The sequence below is a fragment of the Barbus barbus genome (assembly GCF_936440315.1).
Source record: "Barbus barbus genome assembly, chromosome: 32".
Classification (NCBI taxonomy): Eukaryota; Metazoa; Chordata; class Actinopteri; order Cypriniformes; family Cyprinidae; genus Barbus; species Barbus barbus.
In genome coordinates, this window is record NC_136760.1 from 28685996 (window position 1) to 28713287 (window position 27292).

At 37.9% G+C, this 27292-nt stretch overlaps 1 protein-coding gene across 1 annotated transcript in view; it reads right to left on the reverse strand.

Annotated features, from left to right (window-relative positions):
• Positions 1 to 27292, reverse strand: part of fmn2b (formin 2b) — a gene marked incomplete at its 5' end in the record, with an annotated part of 58019 nt that overhangs the window by 10050 nt on the left and 20677 nt on the right. Inside the window, 11 exons of the mRNA XM_079389821.1 lie at positions 3601 to 3750; positions 4117 to 4168; positions 5284 to 5376; positions 9334 to 9454; positions 9562 to 9621; positions 10546 to 10692; positions 10972 to 11101; positions 11206 to 11297; positions 17399 to 17460; positions 20768 to 20855; positions 26275 to 26416. Of these exons, the coding sequence (XP_079245947.1) occupies positions 3601 to 3750; positions 4117 to 4168; positions 5284 to 5376; positions 9334 to 9454; positions 9562 to 9621; positions 10546 to 10692; positions 10972 to 11101; positions 11206 to 11297; positions 17399 to 17460; positions 20768 to 20855; positions 26275 to 26416 (1137 nt within the window). The remainder of the gene's footprint in view (positions 1 to 3600; positions 3751 to 4116; positions 4169 to 5283; positions 5377 to 9333; positions 9455 to 9561; positions 9622 to 10545; positions 10693 to 10971; positions 11102 to 11205; positions 11298 to 17398; positions 17461 to 20767; positions 20856 to 26274; positions 26417 to 27292) is intronic.

Genomic DNA, 27292 nt, shown 5'->3' on the forward strand with positions numbered 1-27292 from the left:
TGATCAGGAACTACATTCCCTATTGCTCTGTCACACACGGTCTTTCTCTCTCTCTCTCACACGCTTGTTTGGCTATCTTAGTGAGGACATTGCTTGGACTTGCACTGATTTTCTATCAACATCATATTCTGGCTGATTTATAAGCCTTTTTAACTACATTTACATTTAGTCATTTGGCAGACGCTTTTATCCAAAGCGACTTACAATTGGGGAATACAAAAAGCGATTCATCTTGAAGAGGCAGTCAGACAGAGGAAGTGCTCGTAACACCAAGTCTCAGTCATTGTTCAAATAAGTACAAGCTAGTAGGTGGAGAGAAAGATAGAGGGAAAGTTTTTTTTTTTTTTTTTTTAAGTTTAGGATGAAGTCAAGTACTGCCGAAAGAGATGAGTTTTCAGTTGTTGCTTGAAGGTTGCCAGAGATCCGGCGTTCCGGATAGGGGTGGGAAGATTATTCCACCAGCCAGGAATGGTGAACGAGAATGTTCTGGAGAGTAAAACTAGTGAGGACATTTGGACCAAAACTAGTCAAAACAAGCACACTCTCACACACACTCAATCGATCAATACTATTAGAGATAAAATTGTAATCATGCAGCCGTCAGCTACAGTATCACATCAGATAGTGCACTATAGATCCCCTGAGGAACAATTCCACTCATTTTCTTCTATAGAAAAGGAAGAATTGTATAAACTGGTTAAATCAGCTAAACCAACATGTATGTTAGACCCTGTTCCATCTAAACTACTAAAAGTGGTGCTTCCAGAAGTCATAGATCCTCTTCTGAATATTATTAATTCATCATTATCATTAGGATATGTCCCAAAAACCTTCAAACTGGCTGTTATTAAGCCTCTCATTAAAAAACACAACTTGACCCCAAAGAATTAATTACAGATCGATCTCGAATCTCTCTTTTCTGTCAAAGATACTAGAAAAGGTAGTATCAACACAACTATGTTCCTTTTTAGAGAAAAATGGTATCTGTGAGGATTTCCAGTCAGGTTTTAGACCGCATCATAGTACTGAGACTGCTCTCATCAGAGTTACAAATGACCTATACTTATCGGATCGTGAATGTATCTCTCTATACTGTTAAATTCTGAAAAAAAGAGGTGTTAATTATCAGACCTAAAACCTCCACATGTAATAACCTAGAACACCATCTAACACTTGACGGCTGCTCTGCCAATTCTTCTTCATCAGTTAGGAACCTAGGTGTGCTGTTTGATAGCAATCTTTCCTTTGAAAGACACATTTCTAGCAACTGTAAAACCGCATTTTTCCATCTCAAAAATATATCTAAAATTAAGACCTATGCTCTCAATGTCAAATGCAGAAATGTTAATTCATGCATTCATGAACGCAAGGTTAGATTATTGCAATACTTTATTGGGTGATTGCACTCTTAATAAACAAACTCCAGCTGGTTCAAAATGCAGCAGCTAGAGTTCTTACTAGAACCAGGAAGTATGACCATATTAGCCCGGTTCTGTCAACACTGCACTGGCTTCCTATTAAACATCGTGTAGATTTTAAAATCTTGCTAATTACTTATAAAGCCCTGAATGGTTTGGCACCTCAGTATTTGAGTGAGCTCTTATCACATTATAGTCCTCCACGTCTGCTGCGATCTCAAAACTCTGGCCATTTGATAATACCTAGAATATCAAAATCAACTGCAGGTGGCAGATCCTTTTCCTATTTAGCTCCCAAACTCTGGAACAATCTACCTAACACTGTTCGGGAGGCAGACACACGGTCAGTTTAAATCTAGATTACACATAACACACTAAAAAGCTTCTGAAATTCAAATTCGTTAAAGGATTGTTAGGCTGCATTAATTAGGTCAACCGGAACCGGAACACTTCCCAAAACACCTGATGTACTTGTTACATCATTAGAAGAATGGCATCTACGCTAATATTAGTCTGTTTCTTTCTCATTCCGAGGTCACCGTAGCCACCCGATCCAGTCCGTATCCAGATCAGATGGTGGATCAGCACCTAGAGATGACCTCTACAGCAGGACACCTAGATGACCCCAGAGACTGACCCCCAGTGAAGACCTCGTCTCTTAGACGGCCATCGGGACAAGACCACAGGAACCAGATGAGTCCTTTGCACAATCTGACTTTGTTGCAACCTATAATTAAACTGCTGGTCAAGTCTGGCAAGAGGAGAACACCCCACTATTTCTGTTTAATACTGTAAAGCTGCTGTGACACAATCTGCATTGATAAATAATGGTGACTTGACTAAATTTATATGCCTTTTTAACTAGGAGCAGTCAGATGTCTCCCTAGTGGATCGTCAAAGTATTTCACAATTGAAGTGAGGACATTTGGTTCAAAAAAGCACACACACACACGCACACACTCTCACACACACACTCTCACACACACTCACACACACACACACTCACACACACATTACTCTGGGAGATTCATTGGCGTGCGGAAGCGTCTAATTCCAGGAATGCTGTTCCGTCCACTTCTCCGTGTCAGAACAAAGCTTTGCTCATCACTCACTGGAGCTGTAACGCATATATTCCCCGACAGAGCGTCTGAAGCAGATTTCAGAGCAGACCATCCCATGATGCACTTGTGTCCAGCACTCAGGTATCTGAGGTGAAGCCGCATTAAATCACGCAGCTGCCAGGAGCTCACCGCGCTTCTAAACACACGACGCTCAGAAACAGCCATCGATGTTTTCACAACACTTGAGAGTGAAGCTTCCGATCGGAGCGCTTCATAAATCAGCAGGAGAAAGAAAGAGCCCGGGGTTTATTTTGAGTGTAAGTCTGTGTTCACACAGGCCGGCCGTTTCTATCACACCAATGAAGAGGATTCGGTGACGCCAGGATAATAATATACACAAACAAACGTTAGGAGATTCATGTTTTAACCCTCAGAATGCATTCAAAATCTGTACACTATTTCCATATTCTGGGTGCATTTGGATCCGAAAAATCATTATTTAATTGAAGTCATAACTTCAAATTTTTCAACTAAACAAATATTGTATATATACACACACAATATGAAATATGAAACTAAAACCAGGTGGTGACAAATAAAAGTGAATTGTCTTATATAGTGAATCACTAATTTACTAATTCAACCAATTAATTCAAAACGACTGATTCATTTAGGAATGAAGAAGAAAAGAGACCTGCTGATTTTGCAACCATATACTAGTATACTATATTCTTGCAACAAAAAAAAGCAGTAAGACTAGTATTCATACTAGCATGCCGTTTTTAAGAACAAGTCTTAAATTGAATCACTGACTCATTTCAACTCAAACACAATCATTCAAGAGCAAAACACCCCTGTTGATCAGTGATGCAATGACTGGTGATATCATAACTGTCTGAACTGAACATAGTATGTATTTTAGTTATTATATACCACTGTATAAAGTATAAAACAGTGATCTTAGAAGGAGATAAGCCTCAAGCAGCATTTCTAAAGCAGACTGTCGGGCCAAAAAAGCATCCAGCATTCCTGAGCGATTACAGACCAGCGCCGCTCCTGATCCTGGACTAAACAACAGCGGTGTTATGGAGGAAAGAGCTGCAGCGTGTTTGTTGACATACCTCTCCTGCAGGATGATCTTGTTCTCCTTCTTCCAATTCTCTTTAAAGTCTGTGGAGAACTCGTGCCAAACGGTGAAGGTGGTGTTGGGCGAAACCTCTTTCTCTCCGCTCTTGGCCTTCACCGAGAAGAACACGCAGAGCTCCAGGAACCTGCGACACAAACCATCATAAACTGAGCTTTCGGAGCGAAACGAGTGCTTTCCAGATGCTGGAGATCACACAGCTCATCTGAACGGAGCAGAACAGTATTATTTGAGTTCATGTGTTCTAGGTGTTCTCCTCCTAGAATGCCCACATTCATGAGCAAAAGATCACAGAGGTGAAGATGCAGGACTCTTTTCGTGCCAGAACACCTAGAAACCTCATCACAACTGACCACAGCACCACCCTGAAGCATTATATTTAATCCTTTCAGATGCACAATATAAACCCTGCAGCTTTAAGCAATAGAACTGTGCATTTTATGTCTGTGTGTCTACTAAAAAAAGGCTCAGAGTAACAGCAGAAATGCCTTACATTTTGTGGGTGTCACCGAGTTGCTTCTCTTGACTTTCCAGCTCCGTTTTTGCTGTATATGAAAAAAAAAAAAAACATGTAAATTTATGGTTATAAAATAAAGTTACATTTATTTATATAGCGATTTATACAATACAATACAGACTGATTGAAAGCAGCTTCACAAAAATGAAAAGGAAGTGTTAATGCTTAAAAATTAATTATGAAACATTCAATTTCAGCTGTAAAGCAGCTCTACAGAAGACAATAGACTGATGCATTTCCACAGTTCACTTCATAAATAACTTTATATTTTTGGGGTTTAAAATTTTCTATTGTATGAGTACACTTAATGTACATATATAATATATAACATAGCAATCGTTTTATATACAAAATAGGTTAAAAAAACTAAATATAAAAAACTATATAGGTAAATTATGAAAAACTGGCATTAAATATGAGAGATAGATATACACACACACATATACATATACACACACACACACACATATATATATACACACATATATATGCACACACACATCATATTACTCACATTTCATAAAATTATATTTGTATCTTTATGAAATTGCGTCTCTTTCTGGACAGCAGCCAGGCTTCCTCAGAAGTGCAGGGGTCACGACTCAAGGTTCTCTGACAAATTGAGGCCAGTAGACACCACGAAAAACCATGAATCCCCCCAAACACACACACACACCTGTCTGTCTGTCTCTGTGTTTGTCTGCATGTGCGTATGAGAGAGAGAAAGTATGTGCCAAACTGTGTGAATAATGTGTTTGAAACCGTAGGGAGAAAAACTGATGTGCTGCATCTCTGCTACCAGACTGATCAGTGTGGAGGAGCTTTCTCTGAATTAATGCATTCACATACGTGTGTGTGTGTGTGTGTGTGTGGGCAGACCTCTGGTCCGGTGGGTCAGAGACTCAGATTAATGCGAGTCCGGGTCAGCAGAATCTCATGCTCGCGGCTCTAGAGGTCACGACGCATTAGCAAACCTGCTTCGCCACAAACCCTGTGATTTCCCCCGCTGAATCAAGCCGATTCTCAGGAGAGACGCAGGAGGAATCCCAGGAATTCCCTCGTTTAATTGACACCAGTCACACTTCAGTGAGTCTGAGAATCCTGAAGGAAAACCCCATCATTCCCACCATCAGACTCACTCACCTTCACTCACAAACGCCTCCATCTTTTCTTTAAACGGCTGCAGATGCTCTTCAGTCGAGACCGAGCACACCTTCTCCACCTCCGCAGTGCATGCTGGGAAACAACATTTACATTCAGAAAACAATCAAAAATAACAATCGTTCCCACATGGAAATGACACACACTGGGCCTCATTCAACAAACACAGAAAAGTGGAATTTAGGACGTTAGAGTTTTTTCATGAAACGAGCAGAATTAAGGCCCTCGTAAAAATAGTATTTATGAAATGAACAAAATGTAAAAACCAAGCAGTAAATCAGTATATTATCATGATTTCTGAAGATCATGTGACACTGAAGACTGGAGTAATGATGCTGGAAATACAGCTGCAGATCACAGAAATAAATTACAGTTTAACACATATTCACATAGAAAACAGCTGCTTTAAATTATAATAATATTTCACAATTTTACTTTTAAAGAAATCAAATAAATGCATCCTTAAAATATTAAACATGGAAATTACACTGGGCCTCATTTATGAAACAACCAAAAAAAAAAAAAAGTCATTTTCTACAGAAATTAATTTAGCACACTAATTTATATATAAAAAATAGAAATAAAAAATAACCATGATTTTCTGAAAAACTGGATTTTCAGAAAAAATTAGCCCCCCCATACTTGCATTCAAAATGGCATTTATTTCTTAAATTAAAAATACTAAATAAATACTCAGTTCAAGCACACAATAACAATCTGGAATCATCCAGAAATGATCACTGATGTGTAATTGAGGCATCTCCGTTTCTGAAAGCACATGCAGTGATTCTCCAGATGGGTCAGACAGCGGTAGTAACACCCTAGCAACTGCCCCAGGCACCCTAGCAACCACATAGCAACAGGCTTGCAACCACCCAGGGTACCCTAGCAACACCTTAGCAACCACCCAGAGTACCCTAGCAACCATTCTGAGGTCCTTAGCATCTATCTATCTATCTCTGCTTTTACAATTACTTCAAACTTCACACCGTTTCAGACTGAAACTTTAAACTTCTTAAACTTTTCAAACTTTCTGGTCCGGCTTTCTCATTCTTTTTTATCCAGACGGGTCAGAGAGTGTTTTGTGATTCTCCTGACCGATCTGGACATCTGCAAACCTCATCCGTCCTGACATCAACCGGACAGAAGCGAAACAAACAAACACAAACCAAACTAAAGCCTGTGTGGAGCAGATCTGGACGAGTAAGATCTGTGTGAACCTGCGGCTTCTTAAACTTCACCAGAAAGAGTCAAAGAATCAAGCTGCTCAAAGAGCGAAGCAGCAGAATGTGTGGATAAACTCCGGATTAGACGAATCAAACACATTAACCTGTGAACTCCGAGATTACAGAGAGCGAGGGGACAATCTTCACTTCCTTCCCAATCTTTCATTTTTCTGCTCAGACACGCAGCAATTAGTCCAATTACGCTCAGGGGAAACAGTCTGGGCAGAAGCGATTAGAGCGCCGGGTTCACCTCTATCTGATCGACTGGAGAAATGAATCATTACTTCCACCAGTAACAGAGGAGAGCTGAGGAAACAGCAGATTTTCCATTTACACTGGTGTTTGACAATTCAGGATTAGTGTTATAGGTGTTCTGGGTATTTCCATAATTGTGTCATATTCTGATCTCTCGTCAATTCACAGTTCACATTGTGACAATACTAACAAAGCAGTTAAGATTCGCTGTATAGTATACGTATATAGAAAGGGTAAAAAATGCCTTTGAAAAACAAAACAAAACCTGCCTTTAAAAATGAAAAATTATACTTTTAGAATTATGAAATATATACACACAAAATACCTTCATGGAGCATGATCTTAATATCCTAATGATTTTTGGCACACATACATGCCGAGAATCACAGAGAACTTCTTTAATAAAAAAATTAGGAACTCTGTTAAAATGGTAAAATTAAACAATAATATTAAGTAGAGGCCTGGTAACTGTTGCCAATGAGTTAAACACATCCAGAGCCATTATCAAGCTGACCACAGTTCTCACACACACACACACACACACACACACACACTAATGATAACGCTCACGATCACGCTACGGTTAACATGTGGCCGTCACTGTGAGGAATGATTCAGCTTTGATCAAAGTTCTTGTGTTGATTTCACATCCTGTTGTTATATATAGACCGTAAAACAATCTTTTGTGAAGCTGTAAATAAAACAAAACATGATTTCTACTTCACAATTTCATGTTTAATTCAGTGTTACTTGCCATTTATTTTTAATTATTCGTGAAATTTTGCAGTTTCTCAGTGAAAATTGTTTCAAAGTAAACCCTACAATTTATTTTTCTGTGTACATCATATTTTCAAAACTCAAGATACAATGCACCAAACTCATCTAAGTACTTGTTCTCAGTAGCTGCTCTGTTTTTCTGTCTAGCAACACCCAGGAAACCAGTAAGTACTTATAAAGATCACTTAGCAGCATTAAAGCAACACCAACACTAGGGCTGCACGATTATGACAAAAATCATAATTGATTATTCCCTTGAGATTGTAATTGTGATAACGATTATTTTGAATAGATTTATGCCATTGTTTGAAGCTGCATGCCATATTTTTTATATAAAATATATATTTAAAAAAAAGGCTGAAAACACTCTTCCTGAACTTTTATTGCTTTTCTATAGCATTGAGCCTCAAATGTCAACTATACATTGGTTTGGTTTCTTCTTTATACAAAAAAGGGTAAAATTATGCATGGTATAATAATGTTATACTAAAAAGAAAAAGGTTTACTAAAGCTATATTTTTCATTTACAATTAAACTAAATATCTAATTACAGTAACATTTTACAGTACTATTTGTATTATCAGGGCTCCAGACTAACATTGGAGAGCAGTGGCAGCAGCACCTGAACATGTAATATTATAAGTTCTGTCTCTTAGAAGAGGAGATTGAGCTCAGAAGCAGGAGCTGGAGTTGGGATGCAGATGTATATTTGACAGAACCATTGAGAAAACTGTAACGGCCTCATCTTTTATACATAACCAGAAGTACAGCACCTCATTACCATGGTAAAAAAGTAGCCTAACTATATGGTTTCTATGGTGTTTGCAGTAGCCTAAAGACATTCAGTCTATTACAAATCCACATCAACTGATAGAATAACTAACAAAATAATGTAATTATATTCCATGACTCCAATAACTTAATAACAAGAATACTCAATATGAATATCCTACTTTTCTGCCACCGTACCATTGTTACCGTTAGTGTTACAGTAAAACTATGGTAAATGTGGGTGATTTGTGGATTGAAACGTCTTCTAAGTGGATCGTTGTTGCACTGTTTCTGCATCAGTGTTGATGAGAATAACAGCTCTGATTTATTGGTTTTAAACTAGTTTAAATGAAAGAGAGGTGATTTGTCCTGGAGAACTCTGCTCTGAACTCGAGTGCTCGCGAGTGCAGGGTCACTGTAATAAACACATGCTCTACGCTGGTTTCTTTTGAGGCGAGCGGATAAAAGTTCATTGTGTGGCGCACAGTTCAAACGAGTACCGCTATTTTGTTCCGCTTTTGACACGTTTGGCGTTTAACATGTCCATCATGCACAACAGAGTGACGACTATCAGTTAGACTAAATGTCTTTTATCCAGTGTGTTTGAGTTAAACCCTGCGCTGCAAACACCTCTTAAACACACAGAATAATGCAAGTGGGCATTTTAACTGTATTTATTTTTGTAATCGCGGCTTTGAACGATTACATAATCGTGGCATCCATAATCGTAATCGTAATTAGACATTTGATTAAATGTGCAGCCCTAACCAACAGCCACATTGATTTCCAAGTTCTGTTTTACTTTTTAAACTGCTCAACTAATCAAACTACAATAGCCTTCAGACCTTTTCGTACTTTTAGTAAACGTTTGTCAATCAACATTCCATTTCCAGACAGAAAATAATCACTTTAAGCAATAAAACACTAGAAATAAGACCATACCACACAAACACTCATCCATCTGTGAGCATCAGCGTGGATCTGAAGCTTCATTTGACTTTACCTCTCAGATCTTTCCGGAGTCTCAGCAGATCTTTAGTCAAGTCTTCAAACTTCATCTGAGAGGCTTGAAACAGGTCGTGAGGTTCTGGGAGAGGAAACACACACGTCTCCCTGCCCGCGTCCTGAAACACACACACACAGAAGCGCGCACACACAGGCAGGCACGCATGGGTTTCTGAAGATGTTTTTGAGTATATTGTTCAGTGAAAGCATCATAAATGAATCTCACCTCGTCAAAGTGTCTCAGGTAGTAAGACACAATATACGACATCAGACTCTTACTGTTGTCCTGAAGACCACAGGAGAAAAACACACTGATTAAAGGACAAGTCCACTTCCAGAATAAAAATTAGTGTACTCACCCCCATGTCATCCAAGATTTCCCATGTCTGTCTGTCTTCAGTCAAAATAAAAGTAAAGTTTTTGAGGAAAACATTCCAGGATTTTTCTCCATATAGTGGACTTTAAAGGGGATCAACAGGTTGAAGGTTCAAGTTGTAGTTTCAGTGCAGCTTCAAAGGGCTCTACACGATCCCAGCCGAGGAATAAGGGTCTTATCTACCCAAACGATCGGGCATTGTCTAAAAAAAATTAAAACTTACATACTTTTTAACCACAAATGCACGTCATGCACTAGCTCTGCGATGCGTGTCTGCGACTTTGTGTCACACATGATGTAAGCGGAAGTACCATCCCAGTGTTTACAAAGCAAACGTGCAAAGACTAAATCAAACGCCAATCACAATAAAAAATTAAAAAGTCAACGTCAAATGATTTTGAAGTTGAAAATCAGATGCAGATCAATACTAATTCTGCCTACGACCTTTCCAAAGTGATTACGCAATGTGAAGTATTTGCGGTTAAAATATATAAAATAGTTTTTTAGAAAATGACCAATTGTTTGGCTAGATAAGATCCTTATTCCTCGGCTGGGATCGTGTAGGGCCCTTTGAAGCTGCACTGAAACTACAATTTGAACCTTCAATCCGTTGATCCCAATTAAAGTCCACTATATGGAGAAAAATCCTGGAATGTTTTCCTCCAAAAACTATTTATTTTCGACTGAAGAAAGAAAGACATGAACATCTTGGGTGACATGGGGTGAGTAAATTATCAGGACATTTTTATTCTGGAAGTGAACTATTCCTTTAAAAAAAACAACAACCAGTTAAGAAGTGTGTTTGTGTCTAAACCCTGTGTGTGTCTGTCTTACGCTGCTCTTGACATCCTTGAGTTTGGGAAGAATGTCCAGCGTGAAGCCGTCCGCCTGTCCTCTGGTGCGATTCCCTCCGTTCATGAAGTTCCCAAAGGCCAAAACTAACCCGAGAATCTGCAGGACTCCAGAGCCACTCTGAAGAGTCTGGAGAGAGAAGACCAGAAACCAGACTCAGGGACAAAACCGGACTGCATGTGTGTGACGTCTGATATCCGTCATTATTGCACAAAACAACCTGAAGTTCAGAGCAAAGCGAGTCATCGGATTCAATTCAGCGAGCGAGCGAGTTGGCTGATTGATTCAGATCAATGATTCCTGTGTTTGACTCACATTGGATTCACCAGTTTGGTTCAAATGAATCGATTAGTTTAAGAATTGCACAGCATGTTGATTTTTTCACGCAGTCAGACTGCGCAGACGTACCTTGCAGACTCTCTGCAAAATCTGGAGTTTGCGCTGAACAGATGAGATGCATTCAGTGAAGGTCGACTGAAAGAGAATACAGAAGACTCGTCCGGAGAAATTGGGAATCTGGGAGAGCTGATGGAGAAACCTGTGAGCATTAAAGAGATTAACAGCATTTCTCTGGTTAATGAAAACTACAGGTGGAAGTCATTAACTGACTGTATGTGTATGTGTGTGTGTTCTGATCCTCACTGTTCGGGTTTGTCCAGAGGTTTGCTTCCCTCTTTGTCTTTTGAGGATTTGATGTGTTTCTCAATTTTCTCCAGCTCGTCATGCTGGGCTCTCTGAAACCACAAAACAGCATTTCAACAATCAAACTATAATTTCACAACGCAAAAACACTGATGCTTCTGGACAATGAGCGGACAATAAAACCGTGAGAAATGCAGACGTCTGTGCCACGCGGTGCAGAATATGGATCAGACTTCATTCTGATGGTCAAAATGTTAGTCGTCTGTCAGAGAGTCACTGTATTTTACACAAATACACATCCTGGTGTTTGTGTTTAGCCACATTATTAATTTGGGTTTGTTTGGAAGCAGAACAGAGCGCAATCAAAGTCGTTAGGAAGCCAGAGTCCAATAAAAGCCACAGCGTCTCATGAGTTTCCTTCTCAAAGAGCTAAAGAACAACAGAAACGGAGTTTGGGGCAGCAAATTATGGAAAATGTGGTGTTGTGAAAGTACAACAAACAACCAGATGCAACAGACAGACAGACCAACAGATGCAAATGACGGATGGACAGATGAACGGAAAGACAGACAGATGCAAATGACAGAGACAGATGGAAATGATGGACAGACATGCAAATGACGGATGTACAGACAGAGAGACATGCACTACGGCAGCAACAGCACCTCATCAAAATATCATTATGTGCAGTAATGTCAATCTATTGTTGTGAATTAATCAATTTTATTTTTTTTAAATACTATCTTCTACCATCTTTACTATCTACTACCTTCGCACAACAACTTTGGCTTTGAAACTACCCCCGAAAAGATCATTTATGATTAATTAGATGAAGTTTTCCCGTCTCTAGGCGTGTAAGAGAGTCACTTGGCAGAGCGGCGGCTGAATTTCTCTGCGAACTGCAGAACAAATACCTTCATAAACAAAGCAGCCGACATCAAACAGCACCGAGACGCACAGCCGAGCGCCGTAAGGCCATCAGGAAGGTGATCAAAGACAGAAAACGGCTCTCTCGCTCTCAGACACAGAAAAAAATGAGGCTAAGACAAACACGTTCATTCAGGAGAGTGTGTACGGCTCAGGCGTGAATATAAACTCTGGAATAGTCTCGGGCTCCATTAAGCGTCATCAGGAGATCCATCACAGCACATATACACTCGGCACTTCAAACGCCACGCTCTGCATCCCATTTACTGCGTTTTTAAGTGTAAATACGGTTAATATGAAGCAGCTTTCAGCGCTCAAGCGCTCAGCCTTCAAACACAAACTCAAAGGCAGATATGAAAAGACAATATATAGATTCGACAGCGAGCGGCAGGACTGACATCTGTACACGGGCCACACTGGAAACACGCACTCATAACAGTTGGGAAAACACACATTAGCACGATCATTAGGTGCATTGCTGCAGTCTGACTGTATGCTTTTCTTTTTTGGCTATTTGAACAGGTCTGGATTCCATAATTACAGCGCGAGCCAGACGAAAACATCTTAATGTCTCTGCCTCCGCCGACAGACAGACTCTCAGAAGAATGAATCTGAATCGAATTTTAGGACGGTTCAAAGTCCTCTAATGATTTGGCACATGATGCTTTAAAATAAATAAAGGATTTTCATGCAAAAGCAGCTCGCATCCTGAAATAAAAGCTGTTTTTTGCTGCTTTAATCAAAGCACATGACCGAACGTTCTGCTCAAATGGGGCGTATTTATACACACACACACACACACACTTTCACGAGACACACACACACACACACACACGCTTTCACGAGACAGTGTTCATTCCTGCAGGGATGTGATCTCTGAACTTGTTCTGACATTGATATATTTCAGGAGTGTGCATTGTGCAGACATTGTGTTTGATTCTAGAAACAAGTTTTCCATGAACATCTTTTCTCTCTTACGCTGTGGTTTAGACTACAGGTCTGATTACCTGATCAATACAAGAATGTGCTTGATTTTTACACTTGAGAGGTTACTCTGCAATAATAACATACCACAAAACGAACTGGATAACGATAATTTTTGCAAATACTAGACCTTTTTTGGTGCAGAAAGTTTATAAACTAACCTTGAGAAACATTGTATACAAATCTGAAAATGCATTTCATGAGCCCTTTAAACTCCTGCATGATATTTAAGGCTCACCTGATCACTACAGACATGCATTCAACAATGAAAACACCACAATGCATTGAGGAGAATCACACTGATGATGTGCCTCATGTACTACATGATTCTGAATTGCAAACGCTTTTATTTTCCTCAGTATAAATGAAGGTTTGTGCAGCACGTGTGGCATGATCTGAGGATTCATTCATGCCTGAGGCCCTAAAAATGGTTTGTTCTAAATACGATGGGCTCGGTGCACAAGATAGCGCCGGTGATCGACACGAGTGTGTGCATACTTCCAGTCTTGCGACGTTCGCATTTACTGTATAGGGAAACTTACATGCAAAACTTGGCTAGTTAGATATAATTCATGTTTTTCAAATTAAACAGCGGATGGTGGTATATCGAAGACCAGCGAAAACATCCTCCCTACATTATTGTGTACCTCTGTGTGGAAATTCATCAAGATAAAACGTGGAGACTGCTTCATTCTTCTTGATTAGGTGGTTAGTACATTTAAATAATTGATAAGGGAAAAATACACTGTGTAGCTGTGTTTACACACCATGAGTTCTACTTTTCGTAAATAGTATATGGATATATATTATATTTGTATAGTCTATAGTATATATTTGTGTAGTCTATTTCATTCATAGGACCCAAACATACGTATGTTTCAAATGCACTGGCTCAGTTAACATTTATAGTACAGTAATAATAGCAGTGTAGATCTTATTTGCATTTGAAGTGATATTATAAAGCCCATATAGAATGTGTGTGTTGCATATACAGGTGCATCTCAAATTAGAATATCATGAAAAAGTTAATTTTTTTTCTTGTACCTTATTTCAAAAACTGAAACATTCATATATTTTAGATTCATTATATGCAATGCAAAACATTTAAAAAGTTGTTTTTTAATTTTGATGATTAGAGCTTACAGCTCATGAAAGTCAAAAATCAGTATCTCAAAATATTAGAATATTTCCTAAGATTAATCAAAAAAAGGATTTGCAAAGCAGAAAAGTTCAAGTTGCTTAAAGTATGTTCATTTCTGCACTCAATACTTTGTCGGGGCTCCTTCAGCACAAACTCCAGCATCAGTGAGGAACGGCATGGAAGCGATCAGCCTGTGGCTCTGCTGAGGCACTATTGAGCCTTCAGCTCGTCTGGATTGTTGGATCGACTGTTTATCATCTTTCTCTTGAAAATTATCTGAAAAGAGGACTTTGGAGCACTGAGCAACAGGCCAGTTCTTTTTCTCCACAGCCCAGGTAAGATGCTTCTGACGTTGTCTCTGGTTCAGAAGTGGCTTGGTAGCCCTTTTCCTGAAGACGTCTGAGCGTGGAGACTCTTGATGCACTGACTCCAGCTTCAGTCCACTCCTTATGAAGCTCTCACAAGTGTTTGAATCAGCTTTGCTTGACAGTATTCTCAAGCTTGCGGTCATCCCTGTTGCTTGTGCACCTTTTCCTACCCAAATTCTTCCTTCCAGTCAACTTTGCATTTAATATGCTTTGATACAGCACTCTGTAAACAGCCACAGCTTTCAGTAATGACCCTCTGTGTCTTACCCTCTTTGTGGAGGGCGTCAATGTTCATCTTCTGGATCATTGCCAAGTCAGCAGTCTTCTCCATTATTGTGGTTTCAAAGAACAAGAGATACCCTGAATTTATTCTGTAGGGATGGTCATTAATTGAAACTCAAATGTAAATATTCTAATATTTTGAGATACTGATTTTTGACTTTCATGAGCTGTAAGCTCTAATCATCAAAACTAAAACAAAAAAAACTTTTGAAATGTTTTACTTTACATGTAATGAATCTAAAATATATGAATGTTTCACTTTTTGAAATAAGTTACAAGAAAAAATTAACTTTTTAACTATATTCTAATTTTTTGAGATGCACCTGTACGTTTATGAGAGCTGCATGTTTGGAGATGAATGTGGGGGCAGAGAAGAGTAAAGGGGAGGTTGGTTCAGTTTCGGTGATGGTTACACATTAAAGAAGTTCATACAAAGTTACCACACAACTCCTGTTTTGTGCACATCTACAGCCTGTAAACATATATAGAAGGTAATATATATATATATATATATATATATATATATATATATATATATATACACACACACACACACACACACACTGGTCCTTTTCAAAAAATTAGCATATTGTGATAAAGTTCATTATTTTCTGTAATGTACTGATAAACATTAGACTTTCATATATTTTAGATTCATTACAACACAACTGAAGTAGTTCAAGCCTTTTATTGTTTTAATATTGATGATTTTGGCATACAGCTCATGAAAACCCAAAATTCCTATCTCAAAAAATTAGCATATTTCATCCGACCAATAAAAGAAAAGTGTTTTTAATACAAAAAAAGTCAACCTTCAAATAATTATGTTCAGTTATGCACTCAATACTTGGTCGGGAATCCTTTTGCAGAAATGACTGCTTCAATGCGGCGTGGCATGGAGGCAATCAGCCTGTGGCACTGCTGAGGTGTTATGGAGGCCCAGGATGCTTCGATAGCGGCCTTAAGCTCATCCAGAGTGTTGGGTCTTGCGTCTCTCAACTTTCTCTTCACAATATCCCACAGATTCTCTATGGGGTTCAGGTCAGGAGAGTTGGCAGGCCAATTGAGCACAGTAATACCATGGTCAGTAAACCATTTACCAGTGGTTTTGGCACTGTGAGCAGGTGCCAGGTCGTGCTGAAAAATGAAATCTTCATCTCCATAAAGCTTTTCAGCAGATGGAAGCATGAAGTGCTCCAAAATCTCCTGATAGCTAGCTGCATTGACCCTGGCCTTGATAAAACACAGTGGACCAACACCAGCATCACTGACTGTGGGTACTTGACACTGGACTTCAGGCATTTTGGCATTTCCCTCTCCCCAGTCTTCCTCCAGACTCTGACACCTTGATTTCCGAATGACATGCAAAATTTGCTTTCATCCGAAAAAAGTACTTTGGACCACTGAGCAACAGTCCAGTGCTGCTTCTCTGTAGCCCAGGTCAGGCGCTTCTGCCGCTGTTTCTGGTTCAAAAGTGGCTGGACCTGGGGAATGCGGCACCTGTAGCCCATTTCCTGCACACGCCTGTACACGGTGGCTCTGGATGTTTCTACTCCAGACTCAGTCCACTGCTTCCGCAGGTCCCCCAAGGTCTGGAATCGGTCCTTCTCCACAATCTTCCTCAGTCACCTCTTCTCGTTGTGCTGCGTTTTCTGCCACACTTTTTCCTTCCCACAGACTTCCCACTGAGGTGCCTTGATACAGCACTCTGGGAACAGCCTATTCGTTCAGAAATGTCTTTCTGTGTCTTACCCTCTTGCTTGAGGGTGTCAATGATGGCCTTCTGGACAGCAGTCAGGTCGGCAGTCTTACCCATGATTGCGGTTTTGAGTAATGAACCAGGCTGGGAGTTTTTAAAAGCCTCAGGAATCTTTTGCAGGTGTTTAGAGTTAATTAGTTGATTCAGATGATTAGGTTAATAGCTCGTTTAGAGAACCTTTTCATGATATGCTAATTTTTTGAGATAGGAATTTTGGGTTTTCATGAGCTGTATGCCAAAATCATCAATATTAAAACAATAAAAGGCTTGAACTACTTCAGTTGTGTTGTAATGAATCTAAAATATATGAAAGTCTAATGTTTATCAGTACATTACAGAAAATAATGAACTTTATCACAATATGCTAATTTTTTGAAAAGGACCTGTGTGTGTGTGTGTATGTATGTATGTATGTATGTATGTATGTATATATATGTATGTATATATATATATATATATATATATATATATATATATATATATATTTTTTTTTTTTTTTTTTTTTTTTTTTCAGTCGTTTAGCACAACTGGAAGTATCTATGCACACACTCGATAGACCGGAAATCCAAGATGGCAGAGATATGCAACTAGCCCATAGAGATGCTTGGAAACAAAATAACCTTCGAAAATCAAAGGAGGAGAAGAGGGAGAGGGGTGGAGACAGAGAGAGAGAGACAGAGACAGAGACAGAGAGAGAGAGAGAGAGAGAGAGAGAAAGGAGGATAAGCTTACGTTCTCATAGAGTGCCTGTAATGTCTCCAGATCAACCACAGTGTTATCCAGATTCAGGATCGCTGCAAACACACAAACAGAGACAGACAGACAGATATCAGCAGCTGAATTCTCATCATCATATACAAAAATAAACAAATATCACTAAAGCAGCACGTTTGCCCATATCACGTGAATCTCTCTCCTTTCTGAACAAACAACTGGATTATTCTACGAGACACTTCTTTTCCATTTGAAAATATATATAAAATGTAAAAAAAATTATCAGACTAAGTAGCCTTATATCCATTCAGAGTTCAACAATTAATGATTCAAATAATTGATTATAATTCATATTTAATATCCATAAATATTATAATAAAGCCAAATTAATAAATATTTGCAAAAACAAAGGAACGGCAGAAAAGTGTGATGGTGCAGTGGATAAGACACATGCCTTTGGTGTGAGAGACCCGGGTTCGAATCCACTGTGAGACACCAATGTGTCCCTGAGCAAGACACTTAACCCCTAGTTGCTCCAGAGGCGTGCGACCTCTGACATATATAGCAATTGTAAGTCGCTTTGGATAAAAGCGTCAGCTAAATGAATAAATGTAAATGTTATAGTCTTTGGGTGTGGATCATGAAAAGATTCTTGTTAAAAAATGTAAAGCTTTTAATATTATTTTTACAAATGGTAACAGGGTTGATCATTTAAGTATGCCCTTTAAAATAAAATAATAAAACTTATTTTATACACACACACACACACACGTTTACATCTGTGTGATTTTAACAGCTCTGAGTGTGTATTAGGAAGTGAAGTGTGTGAGACGTCACACGTCTGCGTTCGATTTAAGCATCACAACATCATACGACAGACGAGGCCTGAATTCCCCTCGGTCTCACTCTCTCTCTCTCTCTCTCTCACACACACACACACACACACACACACCCCAAAACAAACCATGTGCATGAGAGCTCGCTAACCATAAACACACTGATTAGATGGAAATTAAGTAGTTCTGCTGGCCGAATCAAATATGCTGGCATTCCACGAGCGTTTCTGTCTGAGACACGAAACACACGAGTTCATCAGACCAACATCCCCTCACAACATAACTCTGATATTACAGTCAATATCATTTCACATGCACCGTCATGTCATTTTACAATTACAGACACTCGACTGGATCATCTGTGAAACAATGGAACAATGTCTTTACTCTTTCAAATCTGAATGTTATTGCTTTATGATTAGCATCAAGCCAGCTACCATGGATATTAAAATGGCAAAAAATAAACAAACATAAAAATGTATTAATTTAATCAATAAAAAAAATGCATTTATTTTAAATTAAGTAAATGGAGTAAATAAAAAAAAATAAAAAATAGTGCTGTCAAATGATTAATCGCGATTAATTGCATCCAAAATAAAAGTTTGTTTACATAATGTGTGTGTACTGTATGTAAGAATGTACACACACACAATAAATATACATAGTACACTCATATATTATGTAAACAAAACCTTATTTTGGAAGCTATTAATTGCGATTAATCATTTGACAGCACTAATAAAAAATAAAATAAATTAAAATGAATAAATAAAAATAGATTAAAACAACTAAATAGGTTTTTAAAAGTTAAAAATATTTAAAGCTTAAAATATTTAAAACCACCTGTAAATCTGGCCTCACTTCAAGTGTGTGCCCTGCAGCATGAATTACTCAAATCATCACAAAGAATATATTAATAAAAACAAGTGCAGCAGTGATGTGAACGCCTGAGTTTGTTCAGAGGAGGTTCACGCTCAGGGTCCATCTGATATGTGATGGATCTGATGGCGTTGGATGCAGACGGTGACCTGAAGTCTATCAGAGCATCAGGAAACCCTCGCTGCCACCCAGAGAACAGAAGAACACGTCAATGCCCGGACGCCGCGCATTCAAGCACCAGAACCAAACGCCAGCGTGGAAAAGAAAACAGGAAAGCAGCTCGCCAGAACAAAACCTCCAGCTGTACATCACCCTCGACCCGCCGGTGACCGCAAACCATCGTGACCGACAAGTGTTTAACTCAAACACACCACATGAATCAGACTTACACACACATCTGGATCAGAGTCAGTGCTGAAGTGCTTCATCAACGTCTTAATGAGCATTTCTCCGTCTGCGCCTATTATATTAGTATGCTCTTTTCTCAAATAATGCTTATTTTTTCTGTTTTGTTGTTATTTGTGTCCCTGCAGCACAGAAGCAGTCATGAGTAACACAGGTATATCTGTAGCAATAGACAACAATACATTGTATGGATCAAAATTATACATTTCTCTTTTATGACAAAAATCATTAGGATATTAAGATCATGTTCCATGAAGATATTTTGTAAATTTCCTACCGTAAATATATCAAAACGTCATTTTTGATTAGTAATATGCATTGCTAAGAACTTCATTTGAACAACTTTAAAGGAGATTTTCTCAATATTTAGATTTTTTTGCACCCTCAGATTCCAGATTTTCTAATAGTTGTATCTCAGACAAATATTGTCCTATCCTAACAAACCATACATCAATGGAAAGATTATTTATTCAGATGATGTATAAACCTCAATTTTAGAATATTGACCCTTATGACTGGTTTTGTGCTGCAGGGTCACAATCTACAAAGAAATAACATTTTAACTTGTTGTCCACGCAGACCGCTGACTCGTGAGATAATACGCTCAACACAGTCTCTGATCTCCACATCATCAAATTAGGCTACTTAAAAATGACAACATTTATGTCCATATGCACATTTTTCCAAGAATACATAAAGAAGAGTCCAGTTGAAGCATATTAAACTCAACAACTACGTAATCTGACAATATGAGTAAAGTCATGAATCAGAGTCATCTCGTTTAATATGCATTTCCCAGGGCACATTATACAACGAACATTTAAGCCATCCTGTTAATAATACAAAGGAGAGTAAGTGGAAAATACAATATTACTATAATAATAATAATAATAATAATAATAGCGAAAAACAATTCACGAGAAGAGCCATAATGCACAGCCAGCACCAAACGAACAGAATGGCAAAACTAACTGAATTATAATTGCCACCATTTAGAATTAAACAATTGTATTAGTGATGACCTGAGCTGATGCAAAAACAGTTAATTGTGAAATGTTTGCACTTTGTAGAGAAAAGTACCATCAGTGCAAGCATTTTCATAATATCGAATTCATAAAAACCAAACACTTTGACTCTTGAACTCATTAAACACGGCCGCTGTTGTCACCGGAAAAACTTTTACACTGCAAACAGCAATCCAGAAACACGGAAGTGTGAAAAAGGCTAATCTTCATGTTACAGCATACAGCAACAGAATAATACAGACCGTGCTGAATGTCCTTCATGTCAAGATGTAAACTGGACATCAGGATCCCCACGGCCTGAGAACGCTTGGTGTTCAGCAGCTTCACCACCTACACACACACACACACACACACACACATCAGAAGGACTGCATTTACTCAAATCACCAACATTAAAGCTCAAAGGTGAGTGTTAATAAACCACCTGAGGTGCTGCTCTATCATCAAGTCACGTATTAAAGATGCTGTCAGACAACGCACTGTTTCATACACAACCGCATCTTACAGCTTATACACATACAGTCAGCATAGAAATGAAGCAAATTCATTTAAGAGCATTTGCCAGATGGATAAAAACATGACCTCAAGTGCTTTATTACTCTTAAAACATTTTGCACAAAAACATACAAATTTTATTTAATGCATTTACAGTTTATTTATTTAAATTTTCTTCCTTTGCCCATTTCATAAGAGTCTAAATATTTCCCAAATGGATACAAGATTGTTAGACAAATTTTACATATTTAAATTTTACTTATTTTATTAATTTTTATTATTTTATTATTATTTTTTTTAATTCATTCATTAATTCAACCACTTGAAGTTTCCCAAATGGAAAAACGATGTCGTTAGCCATACATTCATTGTACAAAATTATTTTTCAAAGTTGTAATTAAAACAAAAATTACTCAAGAAAGTCACAAGAAAGCCTTTCTTACTTGATATCTGCATTTCCAAATCTCTGTGAAATTTACTAGCAATTTCTAAGTGAAAATTGTTTGTTAATATACTGTAGATGTTTAATATAGATATATAATAGATACATATACAATACAACTTGACCTCAAAGTCTCTTACTGCTTTTCTGCTAAATAAATACAAATTAGGCGAATTAAAGTCACCGTCCACTTCAAGAGGGTGTTTCTCAAACCCTGGAGGCTTCATTATTCAAATTAAGATGAATTGCTTCCCAATAATGTGAAGTTGCGATACTCATTTGTTGTAATATGAACAATACTTCGTGTCAGACGAGTGCGAGTCGATCATCAGATCATTACAGCATCTGTGTGCGTAATTACATCTATTTGCTCGTTACGTCTTGATTTGAAAAGGAAAGTGTTTTTGGCCAGAAAAACAAAAGCCAATTCATTCAGCTGATCTTTATCCGTCCTGAGGACAATGAGCTGAGAGGTGATGGAAAGCCCACAAACACACCAGACGAGTCACAGAGGAACCAGAGCACAATACAGATCTGGATCCAGGAAGCTGCAGAAACCTCCAGAACCGCATGAGAATCAGACCGGAAACTCCAGCAAACAAACCAGCTTTAAAGACGCTCGATGGGTTGATGCCAGAAACAGAAGCAGAGCGTCCACATGCTCTCTCCATGCTTCTAATCAACCTCCAAACCTTTCCTTCAGTAAAAAATGCCAGCTATGAGCAATCGGCGCAGAGAAAGCGCTCTTTTATTGCATGAACCCTGAATAGGTCACATTACAGCACAAAACGCAACAATTATCAACTGCAGGCAATTAGACCAAACAAAGCATGTTACTCTATCAGACCCAAGCGTTGCTGGGCAACTCCTGACAGATTCGGAAACGAGTCGCCAATTATTTCATTACTCCGTCATGTTTAAAACATTAGAGCCAAAACACGGCTGAGTTCAGTCAGTTCTTCTGATGCATTTAAAACCTGTAAACTACTCCTGCATTCTGGGTCCAGCTGGAACTCAAGAACCGTTCGTTTAGAAAAGCCATAACTTCATATTTTTCAACCAAAACATACTGTTTCTGATCAACAACGGAATGGGGAAAAATTACCGTTAATTTTTTAAACGTTAGCATGTTATTACCGCATTTATCCCTTTTTTTAGTATAAAAAAAAAAAAAGGTAAATTCTTTGAAATTACAACACAAAAAAAAGCTATGATATATTTATAAAAGATAGTGTGTGTGTGTATATTATATATGTACACAATATTGATAAGAATTTATATATTTAAAATTTTTCATCTCATTTTTTCTAACATAAAATTGTAATATATCATAGCCCCCCATTGGAATTAATGGAATTTAAATTATTTTGAATTCAATTAAAAATATTCCAAATTTATGAACCCTACATATTTCTAACAAAACAACAAATATTACTCTGAAAAGTTTTCAAACAAAAATTAATTTTACTTGCATTAACTATTAACTATCAGATGAAAAATGTGATCAGTTTTTCATGCTGCAATGGTTCATCTATAGACGACATTCATATTCATAAACAATTCAGTCCAAAAAGTGTGAGATATGGGGAAAGGTAAATTATTTTTTATAAACCTTTGGCACCTATTTGTACTCTATACAGAGCCGGATCAATAATGACCCAAAAACTAAAATTGTTATCTCTCTTAAAAAATATATTTTTTAAGTGTATTTTGATGATCTTAAAGTATTTGCAATGTTTTGGTACCTTATTAAAAACAATGCATTTCTAAAAAAAAAAAATAAAAAAAAAAAAAATAAAAAAATGTATGCATGTCTTCCAGGTGAAAACAAAGCTGAATAAGTGCCGAGGGCTAAACAGAAGCAGCCGCTGATGTTGTTCTGTTCCCTTCAGTGAGACACATCAGACATGACCAGAGCATCACTGGAGGACGAGGTCTGCAGAATTACCATTTCAGACATCAGCAGGATGGCAGGATTAGAAGAGCACAACTTCTCGTTTTAATAAACTTGTGGTGCATTTAGAGCGAGTCTGTGCGGCTGCATAAATCAATGAGACACGACCTCAGCCGAATAAAACAGAGACGCTTCCACATCCCACGAACAAAACAGCCACAGACGCCAAACACCTCAGAATGCCATCCATCCCAGAATGCACCACGGCCACATATGCTAAGCCGCTTAGGAAAAAAATCCTGTGTTATGTTATATGGAGGAGTCGTAAATATGCAAATACGGAGCGGGACGAGCATTAGTGCGGTTAACCTCAGGTTACGCAACTCTCACGGTCATGTGATTTCAGACTCATGGGGGGGGGGTCTCATACGAAGATCTTTAAAACGTTAAAATGCTCCTGTACGGTAAACTACTGAGAATAAGATTCTGACGAGCCCACATGCCTCAGATATTACACTAAAAAAAACTTCACAGTATGTTTTTCAATATGAGAATCAGTGCTGTATGTCTGGATCTAGAGAAAAATTAGTTAATGATAAATTAATTAATATAGAACTTATTTTGAATTATTTGAGAATTCAATGTACTTCTGATTTCACTAATTAAGTATCAAGAACTATTATGATTTTACGCATTGTTTTAATAATTTACAATTGTTTTAATTAATCTTCCCTGAACTCTCAATGTATTGCAAAAAATATTTTTTTTTAAATAATGGTGAAATTAAAATTTCAATTTGAATTCTTAAAATGTATTAATTTGTAAATAAATAAAAATGAAATTATTTCATTGATTAATTTTATTGATAAATTAATAAATAAAAATATACATTGTTTTTATTTAAAAGTAAACAGTACACTTGAATTCTTCAATAAAAATAATAAAATAATTATTTTTAAAATGATAATATGAAGGTTTTTGCATTACATTGAGTAAAATACATAATTTATTTTAAAATTCAACTTCAATTCTTAAAATAAAACAACTTCGTAATTTATGATTTTTTTCGGGCTGAAATCTGGCCTCTAAATATGAATAAACATTTCATCTTCAACATGTTGTATGTCCTCTTTGAGTCTGTCTTGTATTATTTTATTGTTTGATTTCTCTAGATCCAGAGGAGCCTTGTTTTGATTTCACCGAGTCTCTTTCTCCAGCACACAATAATGCAGCACAAATGTCGTTCGGTTCGCAGGCCTGCAGCATCGCTCCGATGCGATCGCTTTGATCAGGACACAGAACGAGAAGATCCGAACAACCGCTGCTCTTCATCTAGATACCAGAGAGGATGCTGGGACGGTAACGGGACGCAGGTGAGAGAGAGACGGGTCAAAGATGAGCGTTAACCGGGTGAAAGCCTGAGGAGGGTACAAGACGACTCCGATACAAACTGAAGATCTGAGGAGTTTCCACTCACGCAGACGGATGTTTCGTCAGAAAACGAGGATGTTTCTCACTAGTTTATTTGATTTGCCCATCAACAACGAGCCACAGTGGAGAGACGTGACAATCTTCAACCATTAACCATATCATCATCATTCACTGAGCAAACAGAACTCAGTCATGCATGTGATTACGGATTAGCACAAACTAAATGATGAATATTGATGTTTCAGTTTTATTAATGTAGCAATTATTTGAATGATGGATTTTCATAATTTAAGTTTAGAAGTAGGTGTGTGACTATAAAACGTTCTCAGTAAAAAGTGTGCAGATTTGACAGAGAGACCTACATAGTCTTCTGTAGAGTTGCTTATAGCTGAATTGAACTTGTTTCATAATTAAAGTTTGCATCACTGACAACTATCGAACTGAATTGAAACACTGAACTGAATTGAGCTTTACAGTGGAAACTGAATTTATTTCATACATTTTACAACGTTATTTTCCTGTTTCTGCTGTAAAGCTGCTCTGTATGGAAGCTGGTTTCTGCCACGGGATAATAGAAATGTCAACTTTCTATCTCACAAGCCTGACTTTTTCTCTTGCAATCGCAAGATATAAAGTCGCAATTCTGAACAGAAAAGTAAAACATGACAAACTCACTTGCGAGAAAAAGTCGCAATCACCTTCAGTTTTAATTCCATGGCAGAAAAAAAAAATTGCAAGACAGAAACTGCGCGATATAAACTCAATCACATGATATAAACGCAGAATAGGACGATATAAGTTCTGAATTGCATGATATAAACTCAGAATTGGACCACAAACTCAGAATTTGCGCAATACAAAATCAAACACGCAAGATAAACACAGAATTGCACTATATAAGCTCCGAATATTTACTTTTTTCTTAGCAATCCTGAGTTTGTATTTCACAATTATGAATTTATATCTTGCAGTTGAGTTTTTTTCTCAGAATTGAGAAAAAAATTGCAGCTATCTTTTCAAAAAAAATAAAAAATTCTGTATGAAGTGCTATAGAAATAAACACTTGGCAAATCAAAAAGAAAAGCTGAAATCTGTTTATATTGATCTGCTCGACAGGAATGGCAGAAAGATCCTATAGTTGAGGAAACTCCCACATGAGCCTTCACAGAAACAGACTGAGAATATGAATCTGAAAGCTGGTGGTGTTTCCACATACACGTCTGACACAGATCTGATAAACCCACGAGCGTTTGGAGCACTTTGTGACATTTATGAGCCTCGGTTCTGCTCTTTACGGTCATATTTCCATTCAGAGCTGGAATCCGGTGCACGGCGGTGCCAAGCGCTCAGTCATTTACTCAGAGCCGTCTGAGAGGAGTCTGTACACAAACGTCAGGACTCAGTCATGGAAACAGTCTCCCTGCGTTCACGCACGTAAACTCGTACAAACTCTAACCTCATCCTAGGCCGCAGACGTCTCTGCTCACCTGCTTGGTCTTTGACCTGGTGATAGTGTCTGACAGAGGCTTCTTCTTCTCCTTCACTGCTGTTTTGGAAAAGAGTTCGACAAACTCATCAAAATCCACGGATGGCTCTTCGATTTCCTCCCACACGAGAGCATGAGAGTCCCTGCGGAGGAAAACACCTGCTTTATCAACAACTCTTCAGAAAAATCACATGACAATCTTTTACAAAAGAAAGAAAAAGAAACAATCAAGACAATTGAATGAACGAATGAATTTTTTTTTTACAAAAATATATAAATTAAAGAGAAAAACAAAAACAATAAAAGAAAATTAAATAAAAGACATAAGATTAAGAATAAAAATAAGATTAAGTGAATGAATGAGTAGCTGTGTTTCCATCCTGTTTTAATGCGCATTGAAGTATCGCATGAGGAACGAGAGATGGAGACGCCAAATTTAGAATAAAAATCCCTTAATTCTCAAAAAACGTTTTTAGGCTCGCTTGAGGTGGTTTTTGACTTGTGCAAAAAAGGGTTAATGCAAATAATGGGAGACGGAAATACATTGTGAATAAATTCCTCCAAACGCATCTGTGCTATGAGACGGATAACTTGACTAGCAGCGGACTGATCTCATGCACAGCATCTGAAATGTTATGGTCGTTCTGAAATGCCTGAGAAAAGTCTGTCAAAGTATTTCTGTATAATTGTCTTAACGTTACATGAATGTGTTCACAAACAGCAGCATTCACCTCCGACAGCATTTATTGTGTTTCGTCTGCTCGCTCTGAGGCGCAGTCATTTTTCATAAATGAAAATTAATAGATTCAGTAGCTTATCCAAGTTTTCTATAGGCTATTTAGTGCCAGTTTAGCAGTTTATTTGGTTCTCTTTGACTCGTTGGATAGAAACAGTGCTTGTTCGCAAATGTTTTATGCGATATTCCAATTTTGCGCATAAGTTAATCTCACAGCTTTGGATGGAAACCCGGCTAGTGAATGAGTGAGTGAAAACAAAAGAATAAAGAACAAGACAGACAA